This window comes from Rutidosis leptorrhynchoides, chromosome 2 (assembly GCF_046630445.1).
Source record: "Rutidosis leptorrhynchoides isolate AG116_Rl617_1_P2 chromosome 2, CSIRO_AGI_Rlap_v1, whole genome shotgun sequence".
Lineage (NCBI taxonomy): Eukaryota > Viridiplantae > Streptophyta > Magnoliopsida > Asterales > Asteraceae > Rutidosis > Rutidosis leptorrhynchoides.
Window position 1 is genome coordinate 567,550,770 of NC_092334.1, and position 26,564 is coordinate 567,577,333.

At 38.2% G+C, this 26,564-nt stretch overlaps 2 protein-coding genes across 2 annotated transcripts; both read right to left on the reverse strand.

The window, feature by feature from the left end:
• Window positions 1-831: 831 nt before the first annotated feature.
• On the reverse strand, window positions 832-2,768 carry LOC139889780 (uncharacterized). Its single transcript, XM_071872712.1, has one exon. The coding sequence runs from the start codon at window positions 2,766-2,768 to the stop codon at window positions 906-908; it is 1,863 nt and encodes a 620-aa protein (XP_071728813.1). The 3' UTR covers window positions 832-905.
• A 419-nt stretch (window positions 2,769-3,187) lies between these two features.
• Window positions 3,188-3,865, reverse strand: LOC139889781 (uncharacterized). The gene is made up of 2 exons (XM_071872713.1): window positions 3,624-3,865; window positions 3,188-3,473 (listed from the first exon to the last, which is right to left on the reverse strand). Exons 1-2 carry the CDS (start codon window positions 3,863-3,865, stop codon window positions 3,188-3,190), a joined length of 528 nt encoding a protein of 175 aa, XP_071728814.1.
• Between the last annotated feature and the right edge of the window lie 22,699 nt (window positions 3,866-26,564).

A 26,564-nucleotide genomic window follows, 5' to 3' on the forward strand; every position in this document is an offset into this window, starting at 1 on the left:
CACAAGACCATCTTATGTAGGAGAATCACCACAGTAGCTCATCATACGATCTGAAAAACCGCCGTCGTTTGTCCGTATATGCTTTGGCTTTGCATATTTGTTGCACTTTTCAACCAATGGAACAAACACATGGTAATACAGAAAGTAAATTTATGATAAAATATATCAAAAACTTACGTAAGTTGAAAGTAGAGCAACAAATACTAATAAAGTGAAACAACACATGGTTGATTAACATCTGACCTCTTTATGCTCAAGTTTACTCTGTATAATCCAACTGCTCAAACTGGGCCACCCGAACAGAGCAATTGAAGTTACCAATTTCAAGGTGGACTGCAACCAAAATTTCTAACACCAGCATTTGCTTATTATAAAAATTCACACAAGGAAAAAAGATTCATTTATTGTGAACATAAGAAATGTACAACAGAGGGAGAAATAAACATACCTATGGAAATATTGAAATTAAGACCAGCAGTAGAATGACAAACTCAAAAAACTGTCTTCTTAGATAATGTTTTTGACAGATAACTCAAAATGACATCTTAACAACTTCATCTAAAACAACAAAACAAACAACATTTGTTTCTACAATAACTTACACCCTCGCAAAATTATATAACTTGGCTTTCTGATAACTCGCAACATTTACTTGGCTAATAATCCAGGTCCACCATAGTTAAATTAACATTATGTTCATAATTCATAAAACTCTGCTTCTTGAGAACCTCAACATTGTAGCAATAACATACATACAAATAAGATAGTTAGCTACACCTCATTCAACCACGACAAATGTAAAAATACTTCAAAGTTGTGAACTAAGTGAGGTTATCCAATGACTGTTTCCACCCATTTCCATGACCGTTTCCAACCATTTCCATGACCATACGCTCCTAATGAGGTTATCCGTAAGTTTCCATCAAGTATTTCGGTACTAGCCTACCTATCAACTCAGTCAACGTATTCTTCAATGAACCGTTTGCTATCTTCTTCACTAACAGTGTTAAGGTCGTAACATCAAGTGAGTAACTTTTTACTTCCATTTCATGTAAAAGCATCTCTACATCATCATAGTATTTATTTATTAGATATCCTTGAAGAAGAACGTTGTATGTAACATCATCTGGCAAACAACCACTCTCACCCATTTTTAGAAACAACTTCTTTGCATCACTTGGTAGACCTTCCTTACAAAGAGCACTAATTATCACACTATATGTTTGAACATTAGGTTTCAAGCCTTTATTATCTAGGTCCTCAAAGAGAACCCTTGTGATATCAAACTTATCACATTTGCTTGCACCATCAATCAGGATGTTATACACAACAATATCCGAATTGAGCTTGCTATTACCAATTAACTTGAACAAAGAGAATGCGTCTTTTACCAGATTGTTGCTGCAAAGACCCTTTAAGATGATTCCATAAGTTAATTCATCGGGAAGTAGACCTTGAGCAAGCATCTCATCAAAGAGTTTGCGAGCAGCCGCACAACGTCCAGCGCTAAACAATCCCTGTATCATGGTGCTGTAAGTGACTTTATCACGTTTCAACCCTATTCTTTTCATTTCACAAAACAGATCCATGGCCTTGTCTATCATCATATTTTTACAATACCCATTTATTAAGCTACTGTAAGTGACAACATTAGGGACCAGTCGTTTAAGTGTCATTGAATCAAAAATTGTTTTTGCTTTACTCATTTCACCTCGTAAACAATAACCGTCAATAAGTGAACTGTATGTTACTACGTCAGGAACCTTTCCTCTCTCAAACATGATGTTGATCACAGCTTCTGCTTCATCTACTTTACCATCTTTGCAAAATGCATCCACTAATACATTGTAGGTTTTTACAATTAAAGAGATTCTTTCATCCTCCTTTTCTTTTAGTATATTACAAACTTCATCCCAACGACCTAAATTACAAAGACCATGAATCAAAGAGGTGTATATGATGACATATGGTAGAATCCCTTTGCGAAAAACCATCTCTTTGAAAAGATCAAAAGCATCATCAATCAATTTGTCTTTGCAGAGACTGTCAATGATGGTGCTATATGTAACGATACTAGCTTTATGACCTCTTTCATTCATTAGCCTAAGCAAAGCAATATCAGTAACATTCTTTCTGATCTTACAAAGTCCCTTAATCATTGTGCTATACATAACTACATTAGGTTCACAGAGATTATGTTTGATAAACTTTTTGAAGAATATCTCAGCTTCAAGAATCCTATCTTCTATAACAAGTACATCTAATAGTGTACTAAAAATGAACACATCTGGTACAATGGCTTGTCTGAAGCAAATACCTAGAAGTGCAAAACCTTCAATGGTACGGTGCAAGTGGCAACAACACTTTATAGAAGTACTAATATTGTATTTATCAAGAGGAACACCAATTGAGCACATGTGTTTGAAAAAATCAAGTGAAGAAGAATAATGTTTCATTCTAGTGACAGCAGTCAACAACTGATTGAACTGAACCACAGATGGCAGAGGTCTTCTATGAGTCGTTTCATCAAACATATTGTAAGCATCATTCAAGTTATCATAAACATAATTATCCTGAATTGAGGAAGATTTAGAGTGGATGGACGCTGCTAAAAATGAATTATGAGGAGGATTAAATCGAAGACCTAATTGAAATTGAAAGGAATATGAAAAGGGGGTTTTAGAGAAATTGTGGGTAGAAGAAAGATTACCTTTGAAGTTGATGAAAGCATTAACAACAGAAGCAACATGATTTCTTCTTCGATTCATCGTTAATTCACTTGATGATATGGACATTCAAATACTCTTAGCAACCTAAGAATGATAATTACACTGATTATCTTTAGATGTACTCCATCCTTCTCATATTAATAGTCTACTATTTTATTTGGACTGATCCAAATTAATAGTTCACTCCCATATATAGATAAGAATAATAAGGTAAAGTTCTATTATGTCCTTAATATACGTGGATAGGATTAAAAGAGAAAGAAAAAGTAAGGGTAAAACTCGAAAGTAAACAGAAGGCAGAGTACTTTATGACATTTTCTTAAACTATGTGTTTTTTTTGCATTATTTTTTTTTTGAAAAAGTGTATTTTATTGATAATTCAAAAAAATACAATACATGGGGCAGGGAATAACCATCACCCCCAAAACACGATACAAATGCAACAGTACAATTAAACGCTAGGAATTACAATTCCTGATCTTTAATCGATTTCCAACCAATTCCAGATCCCATTTCGTCAATGCTTGCTGAATTCCACTCGAAAACCTCACCATGAAGGTCGTCAATTTCAGTTGAATATAAGCTACAACATATTTTACAGTCTCCATCTCCACTCTTTTCCTTCCTTTAAAAATTCTTGTATTTCTTTCTTGCCAGATATGGTAAACAGTAGCAAGAGTAATTCTGTTTATGACACCCCAAATTTGATTTCTCTGAGGGAATTTAGCCGATAGATCAACAATGCTGTTAACATCATTGGGCAATCCTCTAAAAATCAAGTAACTTTTCCCTTCCTTCCATACTTGTTTTGAGTAATTACACTCAAAAAACAAATGCTTTATTGAATCTTCAACTGTCCCACAAAGATCACATCAGTAGCTTTGTTTTGGGTACCATTGCATAAGCTTATCCTGTGTAGTAAGCCTTCCTCTAATAACAAGCCACATTATGAATGCATGCTTAGGATTAGCTTGTGGAAACCATACTACATGATGCCATGATGTAATTGGGTAATTAGGTTTGAGGTCCTCCCATACTTGATGAGTAGAATATGGAACATGAATACCTTTGTTTGTTACCCATTTGAATACACCTTCATTATCTTCATGAACATGCTGCTTTATTTTGTCTCTCATTGCTAGAAGTTGCTTCCAACCCCAACTGTCATTCTGTTTCTCTTTAATCTCCCATATAGTTTTACCTTTTAATTTTACCAAAATTTACCCATGATGACCATAATGAATCCTTCTTTTCAATAATTTTCCATAACTGCTTCAATAACAGGATATCATTCCATTCTTTCTGTGATGCCCCGTACAAAATCATCGTGTACGAATCATCAACAACAGGATCATTACAAGGTTAAGTACTATATGCGATTTCAAAAAGAGTTTGCATTCATAAATAAAGTGATGTCTAAACCAACATCGAATGTTTTATAATCCAAAAGCATACTTCACTAAGTAGAAGCAAATAATAAGTGTATGTGACCACAAAGGTCGTTACGAGTGATAGTTCAAAAGTACGAAAGTTTGAATGCAAGGTAAAGTAGTTCATGCGATGACAACTCTAAGCAGCGGGTGTCTACAACACGACTAGTACACAGCGGAAGCTAACCTCAAGCACCTGAGAAAAACATGCTTTAAAATGTCAACACAAAGGTTGGTGAGCTATAGTTTAAGTATAACAGTAAGTAAGGTAGGCCACGAGATTTCAGTGCTACAAAGAGAATTTCAAAACAGTATGATAAAGTATATGTTAACCGTGGGCACTTGGTAACTAACTTAACGTTTATACCCCCTAAAAGTACACTTGGCAAGTGCGTTTGTCTACGAAGTATTAAACACTCGTTAAATGCTAGCGCTACTAGCCCGAGTGGGGATGTCAAACCCTATGGATCCATATCTAAGATTCGCGTTCATTGTTCAAAAACCAATGATTAAACGTTAGCGTGCTAAAGGGAATGTTTATGCCGTTGTATAACCCACACATATATAAGTTTAAGTACTCGTGCCTAGTATGTAAAACATAAAATGCGCATGTATTCTCAGTTCCCAAAATAGTTAAAGTAAAAAGGGAATGCTATAACTCACAATGATAATGTAGTCGTAAAGTCGGTTCGGAAAAGGTGTGCAAGTAATCGGTTCGAAGGTCCTCAACCTAAGTCAAATAGTACTAAGTCAGTAAATCGTCTTAATAGGTTTAAAAGTATGTAAATAAGGTCTTGAAGGTCATCATCATTCATCATTTAACAAAAGGTGTAAAGTAGGTTTCGTTCATGAAAGTAGTTTAAAACAAAAGCTGACTTCGATCAGTCACCACGGCCTATACCCTTACTGAATTAAGGTGAGACCAGTGGCCATGGCTCCATATATGAGTCCCTTAAGTGTGGTAAAATTTCCAGAAGCAAACTCGTCTTTGTTTGACCGTGGCGACGGTCTAAGTGCGAGTAGGTCAGAAATTTCTGCACAACGTTAAAAGGACATAGTGACGATCGGAGGGCCATAAATCCTAAACCGTAACTCGGATTAAGACGAGTCCTATATGAAAAGTTATCTACTCGAAAAGATATATTTGAAAATCAAGGTCTTAGTAGCCCAGGTCTACTGGTCTGTTACAGAAACAGTAGGACAAGGAGCTGTAAACGGAAAGCAGGAAGTTTAAAGTGAGTTCCAGTGGTCTTGGTGCTTGATGTTCATCATGGTTCTCATCCTTGATGCATATAGCTTCAAGTGTACAACTCATTGATGTGTTTACATCATCTTTACCAAGGTTGGACCATCATAACCCTTGTGCAAGTCTAAGACATGTAGCACAACTTCACTTAAGAGTTGTAAGTGTTTTGATGAACCAAAGTTACATCAAAGTCTTAGATTTAACACATACATGAAATGTAAAAGTAATGTAGAACTATAAACTTGAAAATAAACTACTAATCAAGATTTTAAAATGTAGAACATAGTTCTTAGTTAGATCTTGAAGATCCAAGACTCAAAAGTCTAGATCTAAAGTTATTAAGTTAAATCTTAAGGATTAATACTTGTATCTTTACTTTAGTGAAACCATAAGTTACAAAACTTAGATTATCAACTAGTAAAGTGTATAAATGAAATAACAAACTAATTTAAACAAGTTAATGAGTTCATGGGTTGCATACTTTAAAGATTCAAGCCTAAGCTTGATCTTTAAGGAAAGTAAACTTTAAAGTTTATTTCATGAATCACAAGTATGCTTTCAACACATGAACTTTGATCTTTTGAAACAATATATGTAGAACATAAACTAATAAGTTTAGTTCTTGTGTGTTCTTGAAATTACAAGATAAATGAAGAATGAAACTAGTGAGTTTGATTCTTGTATATGTAAGTAAGTAACAAAGTAACAAAGTAACAACAACAACAACAACAACAAAGAGTAAGTAAACAACAATCAAATGATGATGATATGTGCATATGTAAATCGGTTTTTACAAGAAGAAAAGAAAAGAAAAAGTATCATGTAACTTACAATATTTGAGAGCAAAAGAGAGAAAGAAATGAGAGAAAAGTTGAGAGGATTTTGCAAGTAAAGTGTGTGTGTGAAGAATGAGGTTTACAAGTGAACAAGTAATGTAAAAAAAAAGTTTTGAATCCCTTTGTGCACCAACCAAAGTCACGGCCAGCTGAAAAAGGAGAGGGGAGGGAGAAGTTCCAAGGTTATTAGCATGTAAAGCTCATAAAAGTTGGATAAAAGATGGCCATGCATGGGGATAAGGTGTTAACTATATTCCAAGTCTTCTAACTAACTAGTTGCCATCCAAAGTGATACTTACAAGTGTTAATGGGCTAACTAGGTCCAACTAAGAAGTAGGGTGGGCTCTTAAAGTCCATGTACAAAAACAAAGCCCAAGTTGTATGTAATTAACAAATGAATCCAATTAAAGCCCAAGTAATTAACTAATAACTTTAGTTAATTAAAATGATTAATAAAACTAATCATGAATGTAAATAATACTTGAAAATATTATTCGTGTAAGTTCCGGGTGTCACAAAGACGTTTCGGGCAATTAAAGTCAAGTTCGGGCAATCATGGCAACATGTAAATGTAATAACATACATTCGTTTTATCACACGTATTAATAATAACAATTATTAATAAATAAACGTTGGAAAATCCAGGGTTGTTACATTACCCACCTGTTAAAGAAAATTTCGTCCCGAAATTTAAGCTGAGGTAGATGGAGGAGTCGGGAAAAGGTGAGGATACTTCCGCATCATTTGATCCTCTCGCTCCCAAGTAAACTCAGGTCCTCGTTTGGCATTCCATCGTACTCGTACAATTGGAATCTTGTTGCGTTTCAAAGTTTTGATCTCACGATCCATAATTTCAACAGGCTCCTCCACAAAGTGGAGTTTGTCATCAATCGTAAGTTCTTCAAGTGGTATGATAAGTTCAGGTGCAGCAAGACACTTCTTCAAGTCTGACACATGGAAGGTAGGATGAACTGAGCTCAATTGTGCTGGTAGATCCAAACGGTATGCAACGGGTCCAACACGTTCCAAGATTTCAAAAGGACCAATGTATCGTGGGTTTAACTTTCCACGTTTTCCAAAACGGATCACACCTTTCCAAGGTGAAATCTTTAACATTACTCGGTCGCCGACGTTGAATTCAAAGTCTTTACGTTTAAGATCGGCATAACTCTTTTGGCGGTCACGAGCAGTCTTAAGTCTAGCTTGAATCTGAGCAATCTTTTCTGTCGTTTCATGGACTACCTCGGGTCCGGTGATTTTCTTTTCGCCTACTTCAGCCCAACAAATAGGAGATCGGCACTTACGGCCATACAATGCTTCAAAAGGTGCAGCATTAATGCTAGAGTGATAACTGTTGTTGTACGAGAATTCGGCGAGTGGCAAATGTCTTTCCCAAGCCTTTCCAAAATCAATGACACATGCACGTAACATGTCCTCCAAGGTCTGAATCGTTCGTTCACTTTGTCCGTCAGTCTGTGGATGATACGTAGTACTCATGTCAAGACGAGTTCCCATGGCTTCTTGCAAAGAACACCAAAATCTAGAGGCAAAACGGGGATCGCGATCGGAGATGATCGATAAAGGTAAACAGTGTCGTGATACAACCTCCTTAATGTATAGTTGAGCAAGTCTCTCCATTGTATCAGTTTCCTTCATCGCTAGGAAGTGTGCAGATTTGGTGAGGCGGTCAACAATAACCCAAATGGTATCGTATCCGCCCACCGTCTTTGGCAGCTTGGTGATAAAATCCATTGTGATCCTTTCCCACTTCCATTGTGGGATCTCCAGCTGTTGAAGTAAACCAGAAGGTCTCTGATATTCGGCTTTAACTTTCGAACAAGTCAAACACTTCCCAACATAAGTTGCAACGTCTTTCTTAAGATTCGGCCACCAATAATGTTCTTTAAGGTCGTGGTACATCTTGCCCGCTCCAGGATGAATCGAATATCTCGATTTGTGTGCTTCATCAAGTATCAGGTTCCATAGATCTCCATAAAGAGGTACCCAAATTCTTCCGGCATAACATCGGAGTCCAGACTCCCTAACCTCAAATCGAGAGACAAGTATGTTCAAATGTTCATGAGATATATTCTCCTCCTTGAGAGCCTCATCTTGGACTACTCTGATCTGGCTGTTGAGGTTCGAATGGATGGTGATGTTCAGAGTCCTAACACGAAGAGGTGCCGTCCTCTCCTTTCGGCTTAAAGCGTCAGCTACAACATTGGCCTTGCCAGGGTGATAACGGAGTTCACAATCGTAGTCGTTGAGTGTCTCGATCCATCGACACTGTCTCATATTCAATTGCTTCTGATCGAAGATGTGCTGGAGACTCTTGTGATCGGTGAAGATAGTGCTCTTAGTTCCATACAAATAGTGTCTCCACAATTTGAGCGCAAAGACAACGGCTCCAAGTTCAAGATCGTGAGTAGTGTAGTTCCGCTCGTGAATCTTCAATTGGCGGGAGACATAGGCAATAACCTTTGATCGTTGCATCAGTACACAACCAAAACCACTTTTCGATGCATCGCAATAAACAACAAAGTCGTCACTGCCTTCGGGAAGCGATAAGATAGGTGCGGTGGTTAACTTCTTCTTCAAAGTTTGGAATGCTGATTCGTGTGTGGGTTCCCAAATGAACTTCTTGCCCTTGTGAGTCAGCGCGGTCAAAGGACGCGCAATCAGAGAAAATCCTTCAATGAACCTTCGGTAGTAACCGGCGAGACCTAGGAATTGGCGAATATGCGTCGGAGTAGTGGGGGTCTCCCACTTGCTGATGGCTTCAATCTTGGCGTGGTCAACTTTGATACCCTGGTCGCTCACAACATGACCCAGAAACTGAACTTCCTTCAACCAAAATTCACACTTGGAGAATTTGGCGTAAAGTTGCTCTTGTCTCAAGAGTTCAAGTACTAGTCGGAGGTGTTGCTCATGTTCTTCTTCGCTCTTAGAGTAGATGAGGATATCATCTATGAAGACGATAACAAACTTATCCAAGTACGGCTTGCAGACACGATTCATGAGGTCCATGAACACGGCAGGTGCATTTGTTAATCCGAATGGCATCACGAGAAACTCATAATGACCATAACGAGTTCTAAATGTAGTTTTCATCACGTCACTTTCCTTCACCCTCAACTCGTGATAACCGGATCGCAAATCAATCTTTGAGTAGACACTCGATCCTTGTAGTTGATCAAAAAGATCGTCAATTCGTGGAAGGGGATACCGATTCTTGATAGTCAATTTGTTGAGTTCACGGTAGTCGATACACATACGGAAGGATCCATCCTTCTTCTTCACAAACAACACAGGTGCACCCCAAGGCGAGAAACTTGATTGGATAAATCCTCGATCTAACAGCTCTTGTAGTTGACTCTGTAATTCTTGCATCTCGGAAGGTGCGAGTCTATAAGGTGCGCGAGCTACAGGTGCAGCTCCTGGCACTAAGTCAATTTGAAACTCTACTGCTCTCTGCGGCGGCAATCCCGGTAATTCCTCAGGGAAGACATCGGAAAATTCGTTCACAATTCGAACGTCGTTCACATTCTTCACCTCAGTTTCTACCGCTTTCACATGTGCTAGGACAGCAAAACGTCCCTTCTTCATAATCTTTTGCACTTTCATGCAACTAATGAGGTTCAACTTCGAGGTACATCTCTCTCCATAGATAACTAGTGGTTCGCCATCTCCTTATGGTATGCGAAGTGCTTTATCTCCACAGATAATATCGGCCTTTATCTTGCTCAACCAATCCATACCGACGATCACGTCAAAACTTCCCAGTTTGATAGGTATCAAATCAATTTCGAAATCTGCACCAGCTATGTTGATAATAGCTCCATGACTAACATGGTCAACCTTCTCAAGTTTACCGTTGGCGACTTCGACAAGCATACTCTCTTTTAACGGGACTAACGACCAATTAATCTTATCGCAAAAATGTCTACATACATAACTCCTATCCGCACCAGTATCAAACAAGAAAGAAGCTAAAAGATTGTTGATTTTGAATATACCTGTCACCAAGTCGGGGTTTTTTCGGGCGTCCCTTGCATTAACGTTGAAAGCTCTAGCACGGGGTGGTCCGTCATCTTTTCTTTTGTTTGGACGCGCATTTCTGAAATGGCCCATCTGCCCGCATTCGTAACACTTCCTTGGCCCTGTGGGGTTCGGCTTCTCATTCAAAGTGGTGACCTTGCAGTCTTTCCCGATATGCCCAGCCCGTTGACACTTCTCACAGACAACATTTCAATATCCAGTATGGTGCTTGTAGCACCACTTGCATTGTGGTAAGGTTCCTTTGTAGTTCGGGTTGAAGTTGGTGTTGTTGTTGGGGTTGGGGTTTCCACCATTGTTGTGCCTCTTGGCGGGGGTCTGGTCATAGGTTCTCCCCCTGTTGTTGTGGTGGTTGTTGTTGCTATTATCCCACTTTTGCTTTTCGCTACCACCAGCTTCAAACTTAGCCTTCTCCGGCTCATCAATAATGATTTAGTTCATGAGAGTATGCGCCATGTGCATTGCTTCGGGAACATTCGGTGGTTTGGACGATGTGACGTTTCATTTAATGGACTTAGGGAGTCCCCAGAAGTATCTCTCCATACGCTTGAATTCCGGGGTGACCATTGTCGGACACATAAGAGCTAACTCAAGAAACCTCCTGTTGTAACCATCAAGGTCGTTTCCAACGGCCTTTAACTGCATGAATTCCATCTCCATCTTTTGTATTTCGGTTCTCTGACAATACTCCTCAATCATAGCAGCTTTGAATTCCCCCCATGGCGTAGCATACGCCTCATCAATGCATTTCGCTTGAGCTAACGTGTTCCACCACGTTAGCGCGCCGTCAGATAGCGTGCACGAAGCAAACTTGGTCTTATTGTCCTCCGAACAGTTGCTAACTCGTAATACTGATTCAAGTTTCTCGAACCATCTGGTGAGACCAACTGGTCCCTCGGTTCCACTGAAGTTATGTGGTTTGCAGCTCTGGAATTCCTTGTAAGTACACCCATTTCGAACGGGTGGGATAACCGGTGGTGGTGGCGGTGGAGCTTGGAGGTTTCTTTCTGCTAGGGCTGCGGCTACACGTTCTTGGATCATCTCTTCAATTTGAGCAGCAGTAGGTGTGGATCGACCGTTAGCCATGATGTTCTAAACAAAAATTTTGACTCAAGTCAAAATCCAGTATTTAATATATAATAATACAGTATATAGTAACCAACATGGAATCAAAACATCACATGTTATTAAATAACGCATCTAGGTACGAATACCACAGAATCATCATACAGTAATATTAATAGAACATCGTGCAAAAATTAAATAACGCAAAGTTCCATTCATTAATAATAATAAGTTTCATACATCAGGATAAGTTCTTACAATACATAAATAATACAAGAAGCTACAACTAGATTACATCATGAAATCTAATACAAAAGGTCATACGGTGAAGGTGGGTGTAGGACGTCTAAAACCTGAGCCAACTGCTCCTCGAGCTCAGTAACCCGAGCTCGGAGGATTCCCACCTCCCTTGTCAATTCCTCGACAGTGGGAGCTGGTGGGGCGAGCGGTGCTGGTGGTGCAGGTGGGGCCGGTGGAGCGGATGGTGCTGGTGGAGCGGGTGGTGCAGACCGCACGAAGCGGGGTGCAGATGTCCCGGCTCCAGAAATAGTCAGCACGTAACGAGGTGCCTTACGTATGAGTGGGTCGGCAGGGTACGGCACAAGCCGCTTACGGGCAGTAATCCTCAGACGCCGACCAAAAGCGTCAGTGAAAGCACGACATCCATTCACCCCTAGAATGACAGTGCCATCAGGACGGTACCGCTTCTTCGGCGGGGTGGAGGGTGCCTGAATAGGTATATCAGTCGGGTCCTCGTCATCACTGGAGTCTGATGAAGAATCATCTGATGAAGAATCGGCGGATGATGAGTCATCCGAATCATACGGTGGTGGCACGGGTGGCTGAACAGGCAGTCCGAAGGCGGCCAACATCTGTCTGTGTCTGTCTGGCGGAATCGGCACTAAACGTCCGTCGGGAGTGCGTCGGCAAGGCGTGCGCATATGGTTACGAAATGGCCCTTCCCCGAATTCCGCGGGAATCTCAATCCCGCCGATGCGGGGCTGTGACCCCGAGGGTCCGGGAGCAGACGGAGCTGGAATCTCCGTAGGGCCTACGTGTCCATCGGAAACAGCCACTGGGGCAGGTGTACTACTACTGGCTCCGGAGGTAGAAGCGCCGGGATCACTAATGGGTAGCGGGACCGGTGTATCGGCAGCGGTGGTAGGTGGAGTAGCTGAAGAGTCTAAACTGCCCAAAATGCTAGCAGGTGGTACATCCAACATCTGAACAAGGAAAAATAAATTTTCCATGTCAGTAAGTCATAAAGCAAGCACGTATTAGGCCAACAGTTTAAATCATGTATAACAATAAGTAGCATGGCAATAACAGCAAATCGTACGAAGGTAGCATGCAATCGAAAGCAAGTAATATCATACAGCAGTGAAATCATGTAGTAGCATACGGCATATAGCAGTAAAAGCAAGCAGCAGCATGCAGTAAGTTCAGCGAAAACAAGTAAACTAGCAAGTTGTAGATTAGTCCTATTAGTGAATCCTACTCGGGTCGGTCTTAGACTCACTAATGCAACCTAATTCCCTACAACCAATGCTCTGATACCAAATGTGATGCCCCGTACAAAACCATCGTGTACGAATCATCAACAACAGGATCATTACAAGGTTAAGTACTATATGCGATTTCAAAAAGAGTTTGCATTCATAAATAAAGTGATGTCTAAACCAACATCGAATGTTTTACAATCCAAAAGCATACTTCACTAAGTAGAAGCAAATAATAAGTGTATGTGACCACAATGGTCGTCACGAGTCATAGTTCAAAAATACGAAAGTTTGAATGCAAGGTAAAGTAGTTCATGCGATGACAACTCTAAGCAGCGGGTGTCTACAGCACGACTAGTACACAGCGGAAGCTAACCTCAAGCACCTGAGAAAAACATGCTTTAAAATGTCAACACAAAGGTTGGTGAGCTATAGTTTAAGTATAACAGTAAGTAAGGTAGGCAACGAGATTTCAGTGCTACAAAGAGCGTTTCAAAATAGTATAATAAAGTATATGTTAACCGTGGGCACTTGGTAACTAACTTAACGTTTATACCCCCTGAAAGTACACTTGGCAAGTGCGTATGTCTACGAAGTATTAAACACTCGTTAAATGCTAGCGCTACTAGCCCGAGTGGGGATGTCAAACCCTAAGGATCCATATCTAAGATTCGCGTTCATGGTTCAAAAACCAATGATTAAACGTTACCGAGCTAAAGGGAATGTTTATGCCGTTGTATAACCCACACATATATAAGTTTAAGTACTCGTGCCTAGTATGTAAAATATAAAATGCGCATGTATTCTCAGTTCCCAAAATAGTTAAAGTAAAAAGGGAATGCTATAACTCACAATAATAATGTAGTCGTAAAGTCGGTTCGGAAAAGGTGTGCAAGTAATCGGTCCGAAGGTCCTCAACCTAAGTCAAATAGTACTAAGTCAGTAAATCGTCTTAATAGGTTTAAAAGTATGTAAATAAGGTCTTAAAGGTCATCATCATTCATCATTTAACAAAAGGTGTAAAGTAGGTTTCGTTCATGAAAGTAGTTTAAAACAAAAGCTGACTTCGATCAGTCGCCATGGCCTCTACCATTACTGAATTAAGGTGAGACCAGTAGCCATGGCTCCGCATATGAGTCCCTTAAGTGTGGTAAAGTTTCCAGAAGCAAACTCGTCTTTGTTTGACCGTGGCGACGGTCTAAGTGCGAGTAGGTCAGAAATTTCTGAACAACGTTAAAAGGACATAGTGACGATCGGAGGGCCATAAATCCTAAACCGTAACTCGGATTAAGACGAGTCCTATATGAAAAGTTATATAATCGAAAAGTTCTATTTTAAAATAAAGGTCTCAGTAGCCCAGGTCTACTGGTATGTTACAGAAACAGTAGGACAGAGAGCTGTAAACGGAAAACAGGAAGTTTAAAGTGAGTTCCGGTGGTCTTGGTGCTTGATGTTCATCATGGTTCTCATCCTTGATGCATATAGCTTTAAGTGTACAACTAATTGATGTGTTTACATCATCTTTACCAAGGTTGGACCATCATAACCCTTGTGCAAGTCTAAGACATGTAGCACAACTTCACTTAAGAGTTGTAAGTGTTTTGATGAACCAAAGTTACATCAAAGTCTTAGATTTAACACATACATGAAATGTAAAAGTAATGTAGAACTATAAACTTGAAAATAAACTACTAATAAAGATCTTAAAATGTAGAACATAGTTCTTAGTTAGATCTTGAAGATCCAAGACTCAAAAGTCTAGATCTAAAGTTATTAAGTTAAATCTTAAGGATTAATACTTGTATCTTTACTTTAGTGAAACCATAAGTTACAAAACTTAGATTATCAACTAGTAAAGTGTATAAATGAAATAACAAACTAATTTAAACAAGTTAATGAGTTCATGGGTTGCATACTTTAAAGATTCAAGCCTAAGCTTGATCTTTAAGGAAAGTAAACTTTAAAGTTTATTTCATGAATCACAAGTATGCTTTCAACACATGAACTTTGATCTTTTGAAACAATATATGTAGAACATAAACTAATAAGTTTAGTTCTTGTGTGTTCTTGAAATTACAAGATAAATGAAGAATGAAACTAGTGAGTTTGATTCTTGTATATGTAAGTAAGTAACAAAGTAACAAAGTAACAACAACAACAACAACAAAGAGTAAGTAAACAACAATCAAATGATGATGATATGTGCATATGTAAATCGGTTTTTACAAGAAGAAAAGAAAAGAAAAAGTATCATGTAACTTACAATATTTGAGAGCAAAAGAGAGAAAGAAATGAGAGAAAAGTTGAGAGGATTTTGCAAGTAAAGTGTGTGTGTGAAGAATGAGGTTTACAAGTGAACAAGTAATGTAAAAAAAAAGTTTTTAATCCCTTTGTGCACCAACCAAAGTCATGGCCAGCTGAAAAAGGAGAGGGGAGGGAGAAGTTCCAAGGTTATTAGCATGTAAAGCTCATGAAAGTTGGATAAAAGATGGCCATGCATGGGGATAAGGTGTTAACTATATTCCAAGTCTTCTAACTAACTAGTTGCCATCCAAAGTGATACTTACAAGTGTTAATGGGCTAACTAGGTCCAACTAAGAAGTAGGGTGGGCTCTTAAAGTCTATGTATAAAAACAAAGCCCAAGTTGTATGTAATTAACAAATGAATCCAATTAAAGCCCAAGTAATTAACTAATAACTTTAGTTAATTAAAATGATTAATAAAACTAATCATGAATGTAAATAATACTTGAAAATATTATTCGTGTAAGTTCCGGGTGTCACAAAGACGTTTCGGGCAATTAAAGTCAAGTTCGGGCAATCATGGCAACATGTAAATGTAATAACATACATTTGTTTTATCACACGAATTAATAATAACAATTATTAATAAATAAACGTTGGAAAATTGTAACATCCCAATTATTTAAGGTATTATTTTATGTGAAATTTTATTGCTAAGAAATTAATTGGTAAAAGTTATTTTATGTTAAATGGACAAAAGTTAAGTTTATTGGTTAAGTTAAGAAGGACTAATGGTGCAAAGTTAGAATTAAGGACCTTCCTAGCTATAGATGTGATGGGGAGGGTAGAAAGTGCAATTAGGCCAAAGTTAATTTAAATAAAAAGGAATTAAAATGCTGAAAATTGAGTTATTCACAAAAATTATACAGAAAAACCTCATGTATGTGTGTGTATGTCGATGTTGAGGGAGAAGGAGGAAGAAACCACAAATTGTTGAAATTAGACTCATGCAATTGAAGATTTGTGAAATCTAACACACCTTAATCACTCTAGCAAGCTTTAATCTTCCAATTTCACTCTCTTTGTGCACAATTAGGGTTCTTAAACTCTAAAAGTCAAGGTATGAATTGTATGTATATGTATTGCTTTTATTGTGTGATAATGATGAGATTTATGCTTAAGAAGTTGCTAGTTGTTGAATGGTGCACAATTGTTTAAGTTAAAATGAAATTGTCATTGATTTTGGAAGAAGAATTAAGCATGAACTTGCATTTTGGATTTATGGTATGAATATGATGAATTTAGTGATGTTCTAGTTAAATTTCTAGTCATGCACACCAAGTGTTTGATAAAATGTCTCAATGAGATGTTCATGTGTTTTAGTTAGTAATTTTGAAGAAGGATGTTCATGTTTGAGTTATTGTTATTATTGTAAGTTATGGAATTTGATTAAGTAATAACTTAAGGGTGTTAGTAATGGAATTGGATTGTATGCAACTTATTAAATGAATAATGAAAAGATTGGTGGAAAGTTGCATGTATTACTAAAAGAGATGAACTAGTAATGTACATGATTAAAGTTATGAAGTTTAATTGGTAATATTCTTATCTTAGAAAAGATGAGATCAAGGCTAGAATGTATGTATGTTGTGATTAGGGGGTTAAGTGTATGTATAAGTATAGAAAGATGCAATGATTCATGAAAGTTGTGATTTTGTTGAGTTGTGTGATTAATGGGATTAGCTCATGTATAGGTGCTAATCAAGGAAAAGAGGTTACAAGTGATCAAGGAAATTCAATTAAGCAAGGTGAGTTTATAGGGGGTAATATGGGCGGGTCAAGAGTGGCTTAGTGTTCTCGGATTGCATCCGTGCAAGAGAGTAACGACTAAGTGCACTATCTATGTAGCTTAGATAGAATTATTAGGTTAGCCTAATAATTGTATCTATGGTTGATGTTTAGCTTAGGCAAGGTTATTACATTGCTAGTAATCTTGCCTATGGTTTGTTTTAGCTTAGACACATTAAATGTCTATGTTTGAAATGATGATGAAATGAAATGATGATAGCTTAGGCATATTTAGTATGTCTATGGTTAGCTTAGGTATGATTACTAGGGTTGGCCTAGTAAGTCATGCCTATGGTATGAATGAATCGGATCCGAAAGTAAGCAAACAACCGATGGGTTGAAGGATAAGTGTTATGTTTTATGTTTTACTACTTTCCTATAACTCACTAAGTGTAAAAGCTTACTCCCATGATGTTTTATGTTTTAGGTGCTAAGGTTCATCGCGAAGGTAAGGAGCCCGTTTGAAGCGCTAGGGGAGCATTGGCATTAGTGTAAGTGGTATTGCGAGTCCCTTTTGTAAACACGCTCTACGGTTACCGCTTATCAACGCCTAGTGTTTTGAATGTGTCATGTTTGTTATTGTCAAATTTGGGACCAAATGATGGTTTAGATTATGAAAACATGTTTTGATGTTTAAAAGATGTTTGCGAATGTTTAATGATATTAGAAACTATTTCCTTAAGTTTGTGTATGAATTATGCAGTTTTGATTGTGTTGGAAAAATGATGAAAGGTGTAAAATTTGGTTTAAATAAAAAGTTGCAGGTCAGATCCTGGACACGAGTTGTGTCGCGCCGCGGCAAAGCCCTTCGCGCCGCGGCAATGGCCTGAAGTTGATATCAGAAACTTGGTTAAGATGTGTAATGTTTCCCGCGTTGTGTCGCGCCGCGACAAGGCAAACCGCGTCGCGGCATATGCCTTGTCCGGGCAGTGACTCTATTTTTTCAAAAAAAAAAAAAAAAAAAAAAAAAAATTTACTCGTTTAAAGGCGTTAAAAGTTGGTATCAGAGCTGTGGTTTAAGGGACTTGGATAACCCACGATAGGGATTATCTAGGCTTAAACCATTGTTATGAAATGATAAGCGGTTTAGGACTTGCATAAGTGTTAAGGTCGAATAGTAGTGCCATGCTCCATAGGGTAGAGTCGTTGACGAGACTTGTAGTTTAATGATTGATATTATGATTGGTTTATGTAAGGAGTTTGATACTCGTTAGCCATGATGTCTTAGTAGATTAAATGTGTAATGGAATGGTGTAATAACAACAGGCCATTGTTATTACTTCATTTTAGTACACATGAACGTCTACTATGGTCATGGTGAATCGAGTTAGGAATTCTTTCGATTTGTTTGGTTATGATGATGATGTAGGTATTTGAACTAACGAGTTGAATGTAATTTTCAGAATGGCTATTGTATCACCGAATAGAGGTAATGAGGAGGACGACGAGTACGTCCACACCCCATCCATGGAGTCTATTGAAGACTCTCAAAATGAATCCGAAGAAGTTAACATGCCAAATGACATTTCGGGGCAAATAGGGAAAGCCTTGATACGTTATACCCCAACCTTGTTAGAAAAGATCAAGACATTGATAAACGATCAATTAGACGAGAAGTTAAAGACTTTTATTGCTAATAACCCTACTTTAAGAGGCGAAGGGGGAAGTGGGGTAAGACAAGAAGAGGTAGAAGCCCCAAGAAGGAAGGATGATCGATTTGAATATAAGAACTTTGCAAATTGCCATCCCCCGGAGTTTCATGGTAAGGTTGACCCAATTGTTAGTCAAAGATGGATCGATGAGATTGAAGAAACTTTTATGTTGTGTGAATGCCCCGAGCATTTAAAGGTAATTTATGCGGCTCATCAAATGAAGGGTAGTGGTTATGAGTGGTGGAATTTCATAGTTAAGTCTCATGGGCGAGACGTGGCTACAAGTTTCTCATGGGACAAGTTCCGTGAAATGTTTATGACCCAATTTGCTCCACCCGCCGAGGTTAGTAGGTTGAAATCTGAGTTTATGAATATAGAGCATGGAAGTAAATCGGTGACCGAGTTTAATGCCGAGTTCAATGATAAGTCTCGTTTTTGTCCGGACTTTGTGTCAAGTCCCAAGTTAATGATGGATCATTATCATGAAAAGTTGAATCCCGAGATAAGTGAATTTATCGACAAGGGCACTTATAAGACCTTAGCCGAAATGATGAATAGAGCACTTGTTAGAGAGCATGAACTTAGGAAGAAGGCGGCGTTTAAGCGAAAGTTAGATCAAGACTCTAAGGCGATGCATAATGTTAGTCCGAAGAAGGGTAAGTTTGGTTCCGAATCCCCGCACAAGTCAAAAGGGAGTTTTGTGTCGGGTAAGAGCGGTGGGAAAGAAGCCAAGTCGTGTACTAGGTGTGGTAAGAATCATACGGGTGAATGTAAAGCGGGTACCACTGATTGTTACTCTTGCGGGAAGCCGGGTCATAGGGCCGCCGAATGTCCTAAGAAAGGTAAGCAATGTTATTATTGTTTTGAGAAAGGTCACTTTCAAGCCGAATGTCCGGAATACAAGAAGGATTTAGCTAGTGGTAGCGTTAAGAAAGAGGTTAAGACGGAACCGAAGACTAGTGATAACCGACCAAGGGCCCGAGCTCATCAGATTACCGCACTCGAAGCGAAGGAGTCCCAAAATGTGGTGTCAGGTACCTTTATTGTAAACTCTTTACCTGCGCATGTTTTGTTTGATTCCGGTGCTACGCGGTCGTTTGTATCGTATTCTTTTTGTAAGCATTTTAATATGACCCCAAGTATGTTAGAACACCCATTAGAGGTTGAAATAGCGGATAATAAAACCGTGATGGTATATAGTATCATTAAGGGGTGTGAAATTGTTTTGGATGATGAAAAGTTTGTCATTGATTTAATACCCATGCATATGGGGGAATTTCAAGTAATTGTGGGTATGGATTGGTTAGATGACAATGAAGGGATAATTTTGTGTCGTAAGAAAATTGTGTTAGTTCAATCGCCAAGTGGGAAAGTTATATGGATTTATGGGGAGCGAGCTAGGCGTGCTATTCCTATATGCACGTATGCTAGGGCTAAAAGATTTTTGTCTCATGGATGTTGTGCGTTTTTGGCACATGTTGTTGATAATTCGAAAAAAAATTGTTGAATTAGATGATGTACCGATAGTTAACGAGTTTCCGGATGTGTTTCCAAGTGAATTGCCCGGTGTACCTCCCGAACGAGAGGTAGAGTTTAGAATAGATTTGATACCCGGGGCCATGCCAATTGCCAAACCTCCCTATCGATTAGCCCCGTCGGAGATGATAGAAATGATGACTCAATTACAAGATTTGATAGATAAAGGTTTTATACGTCCCAGTAGTTCACCATGGGGAGCTCCGGTTTTATTTGTGAAAAAGAAGGATGGAACTATGAGAATGTGCATTGATTATAGAGAATTGAATAAGGTCACTATTAAGAATAAGTATCCGTTGCCGAGGATAGACGATTTGTTTGATCAACTACAAGGTGCAAGTTTCTTTTCAAAGATAGATTTAAGGTCGGGTTACCATCAATTGAAAGTGAGGGAAGAAGATGTTCCTAAAACGGCTTTTCGAACGAGGTATGGTCATTATGAGTTTGTGGTTATGCCGTTTGGGTTAACAAATGCTCCGGCCGCGTTTATGGATTTGATGAATAGAGTTTGTCGACCGATGCTTGATAGATTTGTAATTGTATTCATTGATGACATTTTGGTATATTCTAAGAATGAAGAGGAACATGCGGTGCATTTAAGACAAGTATTAGAGACTTTAAGAAGAGAAAGGTTGTTTGCTAAGCTCTCTAAATGCGAGTTTTGGCTTCGTGAAGTTCAATTTTTGGGTCATGTCATTAATAAGAAGGGTATTTGTGTTGATCCGGTAAAGATAGAAGCAATTATGAGATGGGAACCACCTACGAATCCTACCGAGGTTAGGAGTTTTCTAGGCTTAGCGGGGTATTATCGACGGTTTATACAAGATTTTTCTAGAATAGCCACCCCACTCACCAAGTTGACTCGTAAAAGTGTGCCATGGAAATGGGAAGAAAAGCAAGAACAAGCGTTTCAACTCCTTAAGGAGAAGCTTGTTCAAGCGCCCATATTGGTTTTACCGGAAGGGAATGAGAACATGACGGTTTATTGTGATGCTTCTAAGAAAGGCTTAGGGTGTGTATTGATGCAAAATGGGAAGGTCATAGCTTATGCTTCCCGACAATTGAAGGAACACGAGAAACGTTATCCTACGCATGATTTAGAATTAACGGCCGTAGTTTTTGCTTTAAAGATTTGGCGTCATTATCTTTATGGTGTTAAGTTTTCCATTTATACCGATCATAAGAACTTAAAATATTTATTTGATCAAAGGGATCTGAATGATAGGCAAAGGAGAGGTCTCGATTTGGTGAAAGATTATGATTGTGAGATCTTATATCACCCCGGAAAAGCGAACGTGGTAGCGGATGCTCTTAGTAGGAAGTCGAGTCATCAACCGATTAAGATAACAAGTTTGGCCATGGTAATATCACCTCAAATATTTGATGATATTCGTGTTGCACAAGGTGAAGCATTATCGCCCGAAAACGTGAGAAAAGAAAGGATCAAGGGGCAAGTTGATGATTTTGTGGTAGATTCTCGTGGATTAAGACTTAGATATGGGAGAATTTGGGTACCTTTGCAAAGTGGTGTTAGAAGTGAGCTCCTTGACTTAGCTCACAAATCTAAGTATTCGATTCACCCCGGTACTACGAAAATGTATAGAGATTTAAGGAAAGACTATTGGTGGCCGGGAATGAAGAGGGATATAGTTAAGTATGTGCACAAGTGTCTTACTTGTCTTCAAGTGAAAGCCGATCATCAAATGCCTTATGGTAAGATGCAACCTTTAGAGGTACCGGTTTGGAAATGGGAGCATATTACAATGGATTTAGTGACTAAGTTGCCTAAGACCCCTAGACAACACGATGCAATTTGGGTTATTGTTGATAGATTGACTAAGAGTGCATTATTCTTGGCAATAAGAGAAGCTTCGTCATCGGAAGCAATGTCTAAGTTGTATATGAAGGAAGTTGTTGCAAGGCATGGAGTGCCGGTTTCTATAGTTTCGGATCGAGACACCCGATTTACCTCACGATATTGGAGAAAGTTTCAAGAGGAAATGGGTACTAAGTTACATATAAGTACCGCGTTTCACCCGTAAACGGATGGTCAAAGTGAACGGACTATACAAACTCTTGAGGATATGTTGAGAGCATGTGTCATCGATTTCGGTGGAAGTTGGGATACTCATTTACCTTTAGTTGAGTTTTCATACAACAATAGTTATCACTCTACAATTGGAATGGCACCATATGAGATGTTGTATGGAAGGAGGTGTAGAACCCCGACTTGTTGGGGCGAAGTGGGTCAACGAGAATTAGGAAGCACGGAAATAGTACAACAAACCACCGAGATGATCGACCAAATTCGTGAAAGAATGAAGGCGGCACAAGATCGACAAAAGTCTTATGTAGATAAAAGGAGAAAACCGATAGAATTTCAAGTAGGTGATAGAGTGATGCTAAAAGTTTCTCCATGGAAAGGCATCATTCGTTTTAGAAAGAGGGGAAAATTGGGTCCAAGGTTCGTGGGACCATTTGAGATAGTGGCGAAAGTTGGGAAGGTAGCCTACCGTTTGGCTTTACCCGAAGAATTGAGTAATATACATGACACGTTTCACGTGTCGCAATTGAGAAAGTGTTTGGCGGATGAATCAACCTATGTTCCTTTGAATGAAATTGAGGTCGATAATAAGTTAAGATATGCGGAGAAGCCAATAAAGATTTTGGAGCAAAAGGTTAAGCGCTTGAGAAATAAGTTGGTTATATTGTTGAAGGTATTATGTCAATTTAGAAAAGGTTCCGAATGTACATGGGAACCCGAAGAATGGCTCATGAAGTATTATCCGTCGTTGCATCAAGAATGGTTCGCGAGGACGCGAACGATCCAAGAGGGGGAGAGTTGTAACATCCCAATTATTTAAGGTATTATTTTATGTGAAATTTTATTGCTAAGAAATTAATTGGTAAAAGTTATTTTATGTTAAATGGACAAAAGTTAAGTTTATTGGTTAAGTTAAGAAGGACTAATGGTGCAAAGTTAGAATTAAGGACCTTCCTAGCTATAGATGTGATGGGGAGGGTAGAAAGTGCAATTAGGCCAAAGTTAATTTAAATAAAAAGGAATTAAAATGCTGGAAATTGAGTTATTCACAAAAATTATACAGAAAAACCTCCTGTATGTGTGTGTATGTCGATGTTGAGGGAGAAGGAGGAAGAAACCACAAATTGTTGAAATTAGACTCATGCAATTGAAGATTTGTGAAATCTAACACACCTTAATCACTCTAGCAAGCTTTAATCTTCCAATTTCACTCTCTTTGTGCACAATTAGGGTTCTTAAACTCTAAAAGTCAAGGTATGAATTTTATGTATATGTATTGCTTTTATTGTGTGATAATGATGAGATTTATGCTTAAGAAGTTGCTAGTTGTTGAATGGTGCACAATTGTTTAAGTTAAAATGAAATTGTCATTGATTTTGGAAGAAGAATTAAGCATGAACTTGCATTTTGGATTTATGGTATGAATATGATGAATTTAGTGATGTTCTAGTTAAATTTCTAGTCATGCACACCAAGTGTTTGATAAAATGTCTCAATGAGATGTTCATGTGTTTTAGTTAGTAATTTTGAAGAAGGATGTTCATGTTTGAGTTATTGTTATTATTGTAAGTTATGGAATTTGATTAAGTAATAACTTAAGGGTGTTAGTAATGGAATTGGATTGTATGCAACTTATTAAATGAATAATGAAAAGATTGGTGGAAAGTTGCATGTATTACTAAAAGAGATGAACTAGTAATGTACATGATTAAAGTTATGAAGTTTAATTGGTAATATTCTTATCTTAGAAAAGATGAGATCAAGGCTAAAATGTATGTATGTTGTGATTAGGGGGTTAAGTGTATGTATAAGTATAGAAAGATGCAATGATTCATGAAAGTTGTGATTTTGTTGAGTTGTGTGATTAATGGGATTAGCTCATGTATAGGTGCTAATCAAGGAAAAGAGGTTACAAGTGATCAAGGAAATTCAATTAAGCAAGGTGAGTTTATAGGGGGTAATATGGGAGGGTCAAGAGTGGCTTAGTGTTCTCGGATTGCATCCGTGCAAGAGAGTAACGACTAAGTGCACTATCTATGTAGCTTAGATAGAATTATTAGGTTAGCCTAATAATTGTATCTATGGTTGACGTTTAGCTTAGGCAAGGTTATTACATTGCTAGTAATCTTGCCTATGGTTTGTTTTAGCTTAGACACATTAAATGTCTATGTTTGAAATGATGATGAAATGAAATGATGATAGCTTAGGCATATTTAGTATGTCTATGGTTAGCTTAGGTATGATTACTAGGGTTGGCCTAGTAAGTCATGCCTATGGTATGAATGAATCGGATCCGAAAGTAAGCAAACAACCGATGGTTTGAAGGATAAGTGTTATGTTTTATGTTTTACTACTTTCCTATAACTCACTAAGTGTAAAAGCTTACTCCCATGATGTTTTATGTTTTAGGTGCTAAGGATCATCGCGAAGGTAAGGAGCCCGTTTGAAGCGCTAGGGGAGCATTGGCATTAGTGTAAGTGGTATTGCGAGTCCCTTTTGTAAACACGCTCTACGGTTACCGCTTATCAACGCCTAGTGTTTTGAATGTGTCATGTTTGTTATTGTCAAATTTGGGACCAAATGATGGTTTAGATTATGAAAACATGTTTTGATGTTTAAAAGATGTTTGCGAATGTTTAATGATATTAGAAACTATTTCCTTAAGTTTGTGTATGAATTATGCAGTTTTGATTGTGTTGGAAAAATGATGAAAGGTGTAAAATTTGGTTTAAATAAAAAGTTGCAGGTCAGATCCTGGACACGAGTTGTGTCGCGCCGCGGCAAAGCCCTCCGCGCCACGGCAATGGCCTGAAGTTGATATCAGAAACTTGGTTAAGATGTGTAATGTTTCCCGCGTTGTGTCGCGCCGCGACAAGGCAAACCGCGCCGCGGCATATGCCTTGTCCGGGCAGTGACTCTATTTTTTTCAAAAAAAAAAAAAAAAAAAAAAAATTTACTCGTTTAAAGGCGTTAAAAAAATCCAGGGTCGTTACACTTTCAATGGCTTTTGACCCAATCCTCCTTGATGTTTTGGTGTGCACACTATTTTTCATGCAACCTTTGCTTTCCCTTTAACTGTATCTCCATGATTCCATAAGAATCTTTTAATGATCTTTTCTAATTCATTCACAACAGTAACTGGAAGCTTGTATACTGAGGCCCAATAAATGTGCATTGATGATAGAACTGAGGCAATGAGTTGTAATCTTCCAGCATATGACAAATGCTTAGTCTTCCAATTATCTATTCTTTTATGAACCTTGTCAATAATTTCCTTGCAGTCATGAATGCTTAGCTTTTTAGCAAGGAGTGGCACACCTAAATATTTCACTGGAAGCCTTCCCAGTAACAATTGAGTTATTTGATGTTGCAGGGCCAGATTAACACTCCCAAAAAACACTGTACTCTTGTTTATATTCGGTAGAAGACTAGTTACATAGCTAAAATCATCCAAGGCTTGTTTGATTATACTTACTGAGCATGGCAGAACATTAGCAAATCATCAGCAAAACATACATGAGTAAGTTTCACTTTTTACATCCTACATGATATTTGAAAGAAGGGTTAGCTTGAATTCTGTTTGCTAAAATTAAATTTAGTGTTTCCATTACCAGTGTGAACAGATAAGGGGACAATGGATCCCCTTGTCTTAGACCTCTGCCCCCACTAAAATAACCTTTAATTTCATTGTTAACACAAACAGAAAACAACCTGGTGGTTGTGACACACTTCATGATCCACCTAATCATCTTTTCATGAAAACCAAAAAGAGTAAGAATGGATTTTAAATAGGACCAACTCACAATATCATAGGCTTTTTGTAAGTCAATTTTGAGTGCACATCTTTTAGGCCCTGTGACTCTATTATAACCCTTCAGAAGTTCTTGTGTTACCAAAATATTGTCTTGTATAGCCCTTCTAGGAATGAAAGCACTTTGATTCATGTTGACCAGCTTTTCTAAGCCTCTTTTCATTCTATTCACCAAGCCTCTTTTCATTCTATTCACCAGAATTTTGCTGATACCTTTATATAATACATTGCAACATGCTATTGGTCGAAAGTCAGATACTTTATTTGGAGTATCAAGCTTTGGAATCAAGGATATCAAGGTAGAATTAATTCCACCTATTAATACTCCTTTGGTGAAGAACTCTTTAATGGCTTTGCACACATCCTCCCCCACAATATCCCATGCATTTTTGAAAAAATGAGAGGTATAGCCATCAGGGCCAGCAGCTTTATCATTATCAATGTCAAAAATGGCACTCTTTATTTCAGCACAAGTAATCTCAGCAACCATAGCATCTGCCTCAGTATTACTTAAGGTAACAGTGAAAATATTGCCCAGATCTTCTATAGGTTTGACCACATCTGTTTT